Source organism: Myotis lucifugus, unplaced genomic scaffold (assembly GCF_000147115.1).
Source record: "Myotis lucifugus unplaced genomic scaffold, Myoluc2.0 scaffold_926, whole genome shotgun sequence".
Taxonomy (NCBI): Eukaryota; Metazoa; Chordata; class Mammalia; order Chiroptera; family Vespertilionidae; genus Myotis; species Myotis lucifugus.
In genome coordinates, this window is record NW_005871974.1 from 100251 (window position 1) to 112492 (window position 12242).

At 49.0% G+C, this 12242-nt stretch overlaps 1 protein-coding gene across 1 annotated transcript; it reads left to right on the forward strand.

Annotated features, from left to right (window-relative positions):
- Positions 1 to 2213: 2213 nt before the first annotated feature.
- PANX3 (pannexin 3) lies at positions 2214 to 9992 on the forward strand. Its single transcript, XM_006106850.3, has 4 exons — positions 2214 to 2394; positions 4540 to 4682; positions 6872 to 7086; positions 9122 to 9992. The coding sequence occupies exons 1-4, from the start codon at positions 2214 to 2216 to the stop codon at positions 9759 to 9761; spliced, it is 1179 nt and encodes a 392-aa protein (XP_006106912.1). The 3' UTR covers positions 9762 to 9992.
- Positions 9993 to 12242: the final 2250 nt, after the last annotated feature.

The window sequence follows — 12242 nt, forward strand, 5'->3', positions numbered from 1 at the left end:
TACACTTAGGATATGTGCTTATGAATGTAAGTTTATATACTTCAGTAAAGATGTAAACCAGTTTTTTCACCCTGGCTGGTGTGGCTCAGTTGGTTGGGCATAGTTCTGTGCACCTGATGGTTGCCAGTTCGACTCCTGGTCAGGGAACATAACTGGGTTGTGGGCTCCATCCCCGGTTGGGAGTGTGCAGGAGGTAGTAATCTGTGTTCTGCTCTCACATTGATGTTTCTCTCTCTCTCCCTCCCCCCACCTCTCCCTCTAAAAATCAATAAAAATATTTTTTAAAAGTAAACTATTTTTAAAAATCAAAAGAAAATACATGGATACAAACCAACAATACACATTTGGCAAAAACACACAGAATGAAAAGATTCAGAAATGAGAGTGTGGAGAGGCTAAAGGGAAATGAAATAAAGGATCCCTTTTCTTGCTCCCATGCCCGGGCCACTCCGGTTAGCACACACTGAGCACCTCTGAATCAGAGCTGGCCTCTAGCCTGGGGATGGGGAGAGACAGGCCCAACCCAAACATTTGTGGGCCCAGGAAAAACAGTTCAAATAGAGGCCCACATATCATATATCTAAAAAATTAAATGTTATACATAAAGCTAGCAAACTGTTAAATAAAATACATTCTATCTGCCTACCTTGACATATTTAGACACAGACACACACACACCAATTCATAATGATCTGAATGTCGGATTTAAATTTAGAATCCTCCCAGGGCCCTTCTTCCCAACACGGCTAAGTCCCTGCATTGCAAGAAGCCTCATAATTGCATGTGCGGGCATCCCGGGCTTCTAAATTCCATCCAACACCCTCAAGGCGCCTTTCCTTAGTCCTAGGGGTGCACACCAGCAGCACGATCTGTCCACGAGAGGATACACCCAAGGAAAGGGCCTGCATGGGCCCTGAGAACAGGCTGGGGCCACCTGGGCACGGAATTACAGCGTCCCAGGTGCCAGAAGAGTGGTCTAGAGGAGACTCTGAGTGGGTGCATCCCCTTGGCCCCGCGGACTCTTTGCCTTGTGAGAAGGCCACAGCCGAAGGGGACCAGTGTGAAGGCCAAAGTCGGGGCCTCTCAGGGCAGATGCCTCACTCACCCAACCCCACCAAATGGAAATAAGAGTTGCTATTTACCCTACACTTTACAAAATGCCTTCAGATAGAATACTCTCAGTCAAGCCTCTATATCTTGTAAGATGACAACATCATGCCCTTTGATAGCTGAGACTCCTGGCCAAAGTCACACAATAAAAATGAGTACTAAGCCGGTCCGATTTTGGCTCAGTGGATAGAGCGTCAGCCTGCAGACTCAAGGGTCCCAGGTTCGATTCCGGTCAAGGGCATGTACCTTGGTTGCGGGCACATCCCCAGTGGGGGACGTGCAGAAGGCAACTGATCAATCTCTCTTATTGATGTTTCTAACTCTCTATCCCTCTCCCTTCTTCTCTGTAAAAAATCAATAAAATATATTTTAAAAATGAGTACTGCTAGGTCTCCTGTGGAAGCCTTTCTCTCCAAATTTCAAAGGTCACTTCTTTCCAGTATTTAACACTGCCATCCGTCCCTCAGTTTTCTAAAGAACTGATGAAGGCTAAAAAAAAAAAAATTGTAAATATATGGAAGGAAATTTAACACCAAATGCAGAGTCCTTTCTGAGAAAGAGCCTGAGATCAAAGCACATCTCATCACTGGGACACAGAATACTATGTAGTAGTAGCCGTAATCCCGGCCGAGTCTTGGGGTCCCTATCTCCACCCCAAACCACAAAATGAGCACCTTCAACACAATTAAGCCCTCTCCACCCAAATTCCACACCAATTACATGGGAGGCCTGGCCTCACAGCCCGCCTTCCCTCCACCACCCCACTAAAAATACTTTATTAATAAGAGGGCAGCATAAAGCCACAGACCTCCATCCGCTCCAGGGCAAGCCAGAGAGCAGCCTGACACCAGCAGCCCCCGCTGACACCCGACCCTCCTCTAGCGAGGACCCACTACGCTAGGCCTCCCTCTAATTACCAGGTGTCTGGCTCAGGGGCCGGCCAGTTATTTAGAGAACCAGCGCCTGCTCCTGGCACAGATGTCCGAGAGGCTGGGGTTGCAGGCTCTGTCTGCTCCAAGCCAGCTGCCCAAAGCTGCCATCTCCTCACTCTACCATCCTGGGACCCCTCCTGCTGCCTCTGCACCCCAAAGCTCAGCGGCATCATGTCGCTTGCACACACAGCTGCAGAGTACATGCTATCAGACGCCCTGCTGCCCGACCGCAGGGGCCCCCGCCTCAAAGGACTGCGCCTGGAACTCCCCCTGGATCGCTTAGTCAAATTCGTAGCTGTGGGCTTCCCCTTGTTGCTGATGTCCCTGGCCTTTGCCCAGGAGTTCTCCTCCGGTAAGTGGCTTCCCAGACCCAGTATATAGGAGGCTTCTCTCTCTCTCTCTCTCTCTCTCTCTCTCTCTCTCTCTCTCTCTCTCATTATATGGACATACTATTGATTTCAGAGAGGGAGAGGGAGAGATACAAACATCAATGAGAGAATCATCGATTGGCTGCCTCCTGCACGCCCCCTACTGGGGATCGAGGCAGAAACCTGGGCTTGTGCCCTGACCAGGAATCAAACCATGACCTCCTGGTTCATAGGTCGATGCTCAACCACTGAGCAACACCGGCTGGGTAGTTCACTCTTTACATGGGTTCTGATGCAAGGCAGCTCCCACATTGTCTGGGTGGTATGACTGGCCTGGGCATTACCCAGCCAGCTGGGTAGCATGCATTTAGGGCACCAGCAAAGCAGGGGCACCAACATTTTCTGAAAGTCATTTCCAAAATTTTACAATAAAAAAGATTTTGTTTAGCCCTAGCTGGTTTTGCTCAGTGGATAGAGCGACTGAAGGGTCACGGTTCGATTACTGGTCAGGGCACATGCCCAGTTTGTGGGCTCGATCCCCAGTAGGGGATCTCTGAAATCAATTTAAAAAATATTTAAAAAAATTTTTGTTTAAATTTCAGTATTCATGTATTTTATGTAATTGCAATAATTAAACCTTTATTTTATATGGATGAGGGAGATTGTGGGCCTTATAATCTCTTCAGGGCCTAGGATTTCATATATATTTCTGAGAGGAAGGGAGAGGGAGAGAGAGAGAAACATCAATGATGAGAATCATTGATCGGCTGCCTCCAGCATGTCCCCCTACTGGAGATCGAGCCCACATACTGGGCATGTGCCTTGATCAGGAATCAAACTGTGACCTGGCTCATAGGTCAGTCCTCAATCACTGAGCCACACCAGCTGGGCAGGACCTAGGACTTCTAAAGGTCTTTGCCATCCATGCTTTCGACAAGTCTCTTACCTCCTTGGAGCCTTCTTCTTACTCCCTACCTCCAGGGTTACTGACTTAAGGACTTATGTTAGGTGCCTGACAGAGCTTGGAACATCACCGGTGAATAAACCCACTCATTCCTCTCCACACACACATGAACAAACACATGTAGGTAGTGTCCTAAAGGATGGATGACCTCAGCATCCATCTCTACTGAAGAGGCGGACTTCCCATGAACTGGGGTTTCTGGCTTTCTTTTCCGGCTGTGTGATGACCTGACTACATTTCCCAAGCAAGTGTGCCAACTCCCACTGCCTCTTCATTTACCTGCAGATGGGAAGAAGTACTGGGTCCCATTTCTGCCTCTGTCTAGAGCAGTGCTTCTCAACCTTCCTAACGCCTCAACCCTTCAATACAGTTCCTCATGTTGTGGTGACCCCCAACCATAAGATTATTTTCGTTGCTACTTCATAACTGTAATGTTGCTACTGTTATGAATAGTCACGTAAATATCTGATATGCAGGATGTATTTAGGCGACCCCTGTGAAAGGGGTATGTGTAGGGTCCCAGTACCCTGTGCCTGAGCCACACCAGCCAGGCAACCCTGTGTAGGGTTGAGGACCCCTGGTCTAGAGAATGATGGGAAAATCCAAAACGAGACATTCTCCCTCCAAGCCCACTTTCCTTCCACCACCTCTCCTCCACCTTTTCTCTCAATTTGGGCTCAGAAGTCCAGGCAACTCAGCCTCTAAGCGTTAGAACCCAGGTGTCAGCTCTCTGAGAAAGGAGATGTCATCATGAAACTGCAACCTTCTGGGAACAAGCTGTGAGAGTGCAGGGAGCCGTCCCCCTTCTCCCCCTCCCCACACACACCCACCGCACCTCCCACCCCTGACCCCCTGCTGCCTGCCTGTCTGGGAGTCCAGGGAGAGCTCAGAGAGCAAAAAACTGGCAGACGCCAAAGGCAAGTCAGTCATGGGCCGGCCTGAGTCAAACAGCAGAGTGCTGTCCAGCCTGGCCCGTCCGACAGTGACACGGTGACACGGGCTTGCCAAACCGAGAAACTGGGCACGGGAAGAAGGAAGTGCCTGCCAGGCACACAAACCGGCAGAGTCTTGGAGGTGACTCCTAGAAGGTTTTAGCTGCGTGCCCCCTGGATTCCCGTTCCTCACTCCAACTCAGGGCTTCCTCAAAGCCGTGTTCCTGTTCCAGGGTCTCCCATCAGCTGCTTCTCGCCCAGTAACTTCAGCGCTCGGCAGGCCGCCTATGTGGACAGTTCCTGTTGGGACTCACTGGTTCACCACCAACAGGAGGAGCCTGGTCGGTACCAGCTGAAATCCCTCTGGCCTCACAAGGTAACGTGGGCCGGGCTCCATCAGGCCGGCCTCACGGCTGAGTGGGGTGGGGCTGGGCTGCATCACTATGTTCTCTCTCGTCTCTTCGCCACCCCTCCACTTTCGTATGTTGGTCATGGGCTCACGTTTCAGGCATTCGCCAGACGTCTGGTGATCCTGGGTTTCCCACTGTTATCTTACTGGGAGTTTTGTGCTGACGGATGAGGCTTGTTGGCCAGCAGCCCTGAGTTGAAGGAGATCCCTTGGGCCATTTCATTGCGAAAACCTCGAATGTCAGCGTCTGTAATCCTTTTTCTTGGGCTGGTCCGTTTTCCGAAGAAGAATGATTTGATCCTAATTTTTGTGGAGGGGGCAGGGTGGAGCTGATATCCAGCTCAGCTGCCAACCCTCTGGGAACCAGATGTGGGTCCCAGCTTTCAGTATTCATGTAGCTTCCCCCCGTTCTCGGTGTGGTCCCCTGCAGGACGGACCACAAGCGCAGAATCTCTCTGGCTCAGTTTCTGGGACGTAACCACAGCCTCCCCCAGGGGAGGGACAGGGCCCTCACCGAGGGAATCATGTTGCAGAAAGAATCTGCAGGGCTGGCTTTTCAATATCCCTGTGCTCAGCCCCATCGGCAGCCCCTTTCAGATGTACCCGCATCCCTAACTCCGGGGCCTTTCTGGTTCTGTGGTGAAGACAGCTTGCTTGCTCGCTCCTGCCTCAGCTCCCATCCACCCACAGGCTGGTCTCTTTCGTCACGCAACTGCTTTTCAGTTCAACATTTTGTTGCTCTTGTCTCCTCTCCTGTTTTCTTCTTTTAAAAAAAATTTTTTAAATTGATTTTAGAGAGGAAAGGAGAGGGAGAGAGAGATAGAAACATCAATGATCAGAGAGAATCATTGATCAGCTGCCTCCTGCAGGCCCCCTGCTGGGGATCGAGCCTGCATCCTGGGCACATGCTCTTGATCAGAATGGAACCTGGGACCCTTTAGTTTGCAGGCTGACGCTCTATCCCAGTGGTTCTCAACCTTCCTAATGCTGCGACCCTTTAATACAGTCCCTCATGTTGTGGTGACCCACAACCATAAAATTATTTTCATTGCTACTTCATAACTGTAATTTTGCTACTGTTATGAATCATAATGTAAGTATCTGATATGCAGGATGTATTTTCATTGTTACAAATTGAACATAATTAAAGCATAGTGATTAGTCACAAAAACAATATGTAATTATATATGTGTTTTCCGATGGTCTTAGGCGACCCCTGTGAAAGCGTCGTTCGACCCCCAAAGGGGTCACGACCCACAGGTTGAGAACCACTGCTCTATCCACTGAGCCAAACCAGCTAGAGCTCCTCTCCTGTTTTCTTTGTTCTTACAGGATTATGTCTTTTTGATCCCTTCACTGTTCCCGAGTGGTTTTGTGAGGGAGCAGACGTCACATACATGTCCAATTCACAACGTTTAATCAGAAGTCACCCGTGACGTTTTGTAGTTTTGACAGTTTACAAGGCCTTAAAATACCCTAGTTCCAGGACCCAGACAAGCCAGACTTAATGCAGAGACTCATGAGGTCTCCGTCCCGGGAAATGTCAAAGCCAGAGGCGGACGGCAACAAGTTCAAGACAGTGCAGAGGGAATTCTACGTCAGGAAAGAGTAAAATCTCTAGGAGTGAAGACTGTTTACAAGGAATGTTATTTTTTAAAACAGGTGTGAAAAGGTCCTAGTTCTCTCTCGTCGTCCAATATACCTTTCAGAAACTCACACCTTCTCTTTCTCTTTCACACACACACACACACACACACACACACACACACACACACCTGGGATGCCAGGACCACGGTTGGCCACGATTTCCGGTTAGCTCATAACATTATGTAGTTAAGACAATTTACAAGGCTAACATGCATGGGGAATGGGGGGCCCTCTCTACCCACCCCATCCCTGATTCCTCTCTTACCTTCTTCCTTCCTCTCTCCCTCTCTTTCTGCCTCTTGCCTCTCTCCTTCCTGGGACCCTATACAGACCCCAGATCAGCAAAGTGGAGCTGGGGAGCCTGGATACTCGCTATCCCTTCTTTCCTGGGCCTCACTGTATTCGGCCTTAGGTCCTGGGCCTGTGGTAGCTCCTTCCCCTTTGAGGCAGGGGCCCTCAGACCTCTCTGCACCCTGGGCCTCCCTGCTCAGCTCGCTCTCGTCCCGCAGGCCCTCCCCTACTCCCTGCTGGCCCTGGCCGTGGCCATGTACCTGCCAGTTCTGCTGTGGCAGTACGCAGCCGCGCCGGCCCTCAGCTCGGACCTGCTGTTCATCATCAGCGAACTGGACAAATCCTATAACCGCTCCATCCGCCTGGTGCAGCACATGGTGAAGATCCGGCACAAGAGCTCGGACCCCCACGTTTTCTGGGACGAGCTGGACAAGTGAGTCGTCTCTTCCACTCCTTTCTGAAGGGCTCCTCCTGGCATTAAAGTGATATCTGTGAGGTCATGTTTAAACTCGTCTCTATACCAGGGGTGGGGAACCTTTTTCCTGCCAAGAGGCCATTTGAATATTTATAACATCATTTCACGGGCCATTCAAAATTATCAACTTAAAAATTCACCTGCTGTATTTGGCCAAACAAATTAACTAACTCACCCCTGATGCCTTGGCAGGGCCAGACCAAATGATTTCCTGGGCCTTATATGGCCCGCGGGCCTGATGTTCCCCACCCCTGTTCTGTACCATCCTTCTTAAGAGTGCACAGTGGTGAACACCTCCTCTCATTGACTCCCTACCACCTGTGTACCGGGAGAGGAGAACGGACTCTGCCCCCAGTTTGCAGATGAACACGGTCAGAAAGGGATTGGTCACTCAAAATACGACTTCCTATACCACTCCGCTGCTCGGAAACCTCCAACAGCTCCCCTCATGCATATAGAAAAATATCCACATTCCCCCAAACATTCTTCCAAGGCCCTCTACATACACTGCCACCAACTACTTTTTCTTTTTTTTTTTTAAAATACATTTTTATTGATTTCAGAGAGGAAGGGAGAGGGAGAGAGGGATAGAAACATCCATGATGAGAGAGAATCATCGATTGGCTGCCTCCTGCACGCCCCTACTGGGGATCGAGCCCGCAACCCGGGCATGTGCCCTGACCAGGAATCGAACCGTGACCTCCTGGTTCATAGGTCAATGCTCAGCCATTGAGCCACGCCGGCCGGGCTGTTCTGGGCGCTTTAGATGTGTGTCCGTGTGTGTGCTGGGGGGCAGAGGTGGGGGGGAGACAAAGCTACACCTCCCCATGTGGGCTTATATTCTATCAAGGGAAGACAAGACAGCGAATAATCATAACACATAATTACATGGTAGAAAATAAGTGGTGTGAAGAAAAACAGTGAGCAGGGTAAGGGTGGGGGTGGTCAGAAAAGCCGGGAGGCTGTGGAGTGGCATGGTTTTAAATAGAATGGCCAGGGTGGGCCCCACCAAGAGGGTGGCTGAGCTAAGATTTGAAACCACATTCTGTCTCGGGATTGTGCACACACTCTTTTTTGAAACCTATCTGCCTCTTGAAGGCCAAGTCTAAGACAATATTCTCCATAAAGTTTTCTGAACACTCCAGCCCCTACGGTTATCCTCTGTCCTAACTGACAACTAGCATGGTTTGCAGTCATCATCTTAACAACAAATCAAGTGCTATTTTTATTTCATGTATGCGTAGCTTATCTGCTTCTTCCCCACAAGCCAGACTATAAGCTCCTTCAGAACAGAGACTGGCTTACATGTGCCTGAATGTCACAGCTCTCAACAAGTACTTGCTAGCACATTTATTTTTAAGGAATTTAAAAATATATATTTTATTGATTTCAGAGAGGAAGGGAAAGGGAGAGCTAGAGACATCAATGATAAGAGAGGATCATTGATTGGCTGCCTCCTGCACGCCCCCTACTAGGGATTGAGCCCGAAACCTCGGCATGTGCCCTTGATGGGAATCAAACCCGGGACCCCTCAGTCCGCAGGCCGACGCTCTATCCACTGAGCCAAACCAGCGAGGGCGCAACATTTATTTTTATAAACTAAATGAATTGGTATAAAAAAATCACAGAGTACTCAGACCATGAACCAGACAGGCTTATTTAGACTCCCAGTCCAGTGCTAATTTAATAAACCTTACTGCTTCCTAAGAATCCCACTTCTTCTGCTTAGAGGTTTATTCTGCCTTGCTGGGCAGAGATGCCTTGTGGCAATTTATTCCTCATTGATCATTCACCGGGTTTACTGCATTGCACTCAGTGCTTGGGGAGTGAAGATGTACTTACTTATTCCCTCCTTTTGGGAGGAGGGTGGTTATGATCAGAGAAGGCAGGTTTTCATGGTTGAGAATGCCATGTTGGATACACAGAGTCTGTTACTTTGGATACAGTTCTCAACGGGCCCTCCTCACCTTGCCTCCTCTCTTCCCCTGCCCAGGGCCCGCACAGAACGATACTTCGAGTTCCCCTTGCTGGAGCGGTACCTGGCGTGTAAGCAGCGCTCACATTCACTAGTGGCTACCTACCTCCTGAGGAACTCCCTCTGGCTCCTCTTCACCTCAGCCACTTACCTGTACCTGGGCCACTTCCACCTGGATGTCTTCTTCCAAAAGGAGTTCAGTTGTTCTGTCAAGACAGAGCTGCTAAGCAATGAGACCGACATCCCCGACCTCATCACCTGCCGACTGACCTCCCTGTCTGTTTTCCAGATTGTTAGTCTCTCCATTATAGCAACATACACCCTCCTGGTGCCTGTGATCATCTACAACCTCACACGGCTATGTCGGTGGGACAAACGACTCCTGTCCATCTACGAGATGCTCCCAGCATTTGACCTCCTCAGCAGGAAGATGCTGGGGTGCCCCATCAATGACCTCAACGTGATCCTTCTTTTCCTCCGAGCCAACGTCTCTGAGCTCATCTCTTTTAGCTGGTTGAGTGTCTTGTGTGTGTTGAAGGACACGACCACCCAGAAGCACAACATTGACACGGTGGTCGATTTCATGACTTTATTAGCTGGCTTAGAACCCTCAAAACCTAAACATCTCACTCGCCAGGTGAGCGATGAAAACCCATAGTGAAGAAACCACAGAGCAAGAAATTTTATGGGTAAAAGCCTTTCTCCTTCCTCACAAGCCTCACACACTATCATAAAAAAATATATCTTCTCTAGAATTGCTAGGCTCGGATTCCGCTGAATTATATATCCTGTAGCGTGTTACCCTAAAGGTGAGAAGATATAATCAACACATGGAAACAAATCTGAAAATTAGAGCTGAAGAGTCAGAGAACTAAAAAATTAGATCTAGAGCATAATATAAGGGGGGGAAAAGCTACAACTAAAATTAAAGTGTAGACATTCTATAAGGAAAGACGGTTCTAGAGCAGTGGTTCTCAACCTTCTGGACCTTTAAATACAGTTCCTCATGTTGTGACCCAACCATAAAATTATTTTCGTTGCTACTTCATAACTGTAATGTTGCTACTGTTATGAATCGTCATGTAAATATCTGATATGCAGGATGGTCTTAGGCGACCCCTCTAACAGGGTTGTTCGACCGCCAAAGGGGTCGTGACCACAGGTTGAGAACCGCTGTTCTGGAGGCTATTAATGGAGGCAGGTTCTTCTCTCTGTGTGTACTCCATAGCCCTTCAGGGATATGTACTCAGCAGTGGGGTAAGCTGGTAGGAGAATAAAGATATGAAATCCAAAGAAGAAAACAAAACAAAACAAAAAGATATGAAATCCCTGGGAACACTTTGGTGTGGCCTGAGACCCTAGGAGTATGTCCAGCTTGCTTTGTGAGTCATCAAACTTGGCCAGGCCCCCTGTGGCCTGCAAAGTGGGCAGGAGAACATGATGGCAGGAACTTGCAACATGCTCTTGGGGCTTCAAGTGTAGAACAAGGTCTGGGCCATGCACCAGCCATGGCTGGCGCCATGAGGTGTGCAGATACACCTTTTCATCATTTAAATCAGGGACTCACTTAACCAAGGGCTTGAACTTTAGGCTGTGGACTCCTTCACAACTCTTAATGGGTACAGGTGTGCTTTTCATAGCCCGGGGAGACTATACATCCATTTGGAGCCAACCGCTGACCAGCAACCACTTAAGTAAAATGCTGGTGAGCCCCTTCTCTCTCTCCTCTGACTCATCACCCCATCTTATCTGATCACTCCCATCCCTGTGCCTGTATTTAATGGAACCTTACCTGACTCCAAAAGCCATACCCAGCCCACAATACCAACTATCTCTCATTTGATATTTATTTTTAAAGGTGCACATTATTATACCCTTTTTCATATGGGTATGTAGAAAAAATATGTTGTTCCTGACAAAGTTGGATAAGTTTACCTAAAACAAGCAAAGGGGCTGACACATACGCGTTCATTAATGGCTTCCTATTGTCATTGGTAAAAGTCTCACTCTTCAGATTGATACACAAAACCCTTTGCGATCCAAACACTGCCTACCCCTCAGTCCTCTCGCCTCTCTCCACGTACTGGTACATCTTTCACGCTAATCAACTACTTGCATTTTCTATGCTTCTCACTATGCTAAGCCTTAGAATATGCTGTCCCCAGTGCCCAAGATGCCCTCCTGTTCCTCTCTTCAGAGTCAGCCTGGGCACATTCAAGAAGCCTTCCTGCCCAACTGGGTGGCTCAGTGGTTGGGCATCAACCTATGAACCAAGAGTTCTCGGTTCAATTCCCAGTCAGGGCATAAGCCCGGATTTCGGGCTCCATTCCCAGTGTGGGTTATGCAGGAGGCAGCCGCTTGGTAATTCTCTATCATTGATGTTTCTGTCTTTCTCTCCCTCTCCCTTCCTCTCTGAAATCAATAAAAATACTTTTTTTTTCTTTTTTTTAAGAAGCCTTCCCTACCACCTCCGCCTTCCCTAACTGGGTGCTGCCATATCATCCACTACCTGCCTGAGATAAAACTGACTCCACTGTATGAATATTGCCCCTTTACCGCCTGGCTCTCCCCCTTAAATAAGTTTCCTAAACATTCTGCCCTAATAAGACCTACATATTCTTCTGAATAAATAAGTGACCGATGAGTTGCTTGATAACATTACAATGTTGGGAGCACACAGACCCAGCCTCTAAACAACCCTGTATGGAAAAAGTTTGTGCACCAAGATGCTCTCTGATGACCCAAAAGTCAAACAACGCGGAAATAAATATGTAACATTCCTCTGCCATCACTGAAATATTGCGGGTACCAAGTGTAAAAGCTGGTGTTGACAGCCGTGGGCGGTGGGAGCCCGAGGTTCGCGCTGGGAGGGTTTCCGCCGGTTCCTGCCTCAGGCCAACCTTCTCGGTCCTCTGCTACGCACGCTGTCGCGAGTGACTGAGCTTTACGTCAGCCGGCGCCATGCTTTACGTTAGTCGGCGCCGTGACGTAACTTCCTGGCAGGGTTACTTCCGAGGCAGCCGCGGAGACAGAAGGCGCCGTCTTCATTTGCGGGTTCTGGCCTAGCGCGCGCCGAGGAGCGTTCTGGAGAAATCGGTTCCTCAGGGCCCGCTTCCGCCAGCCATACCCTCCGAGGCTG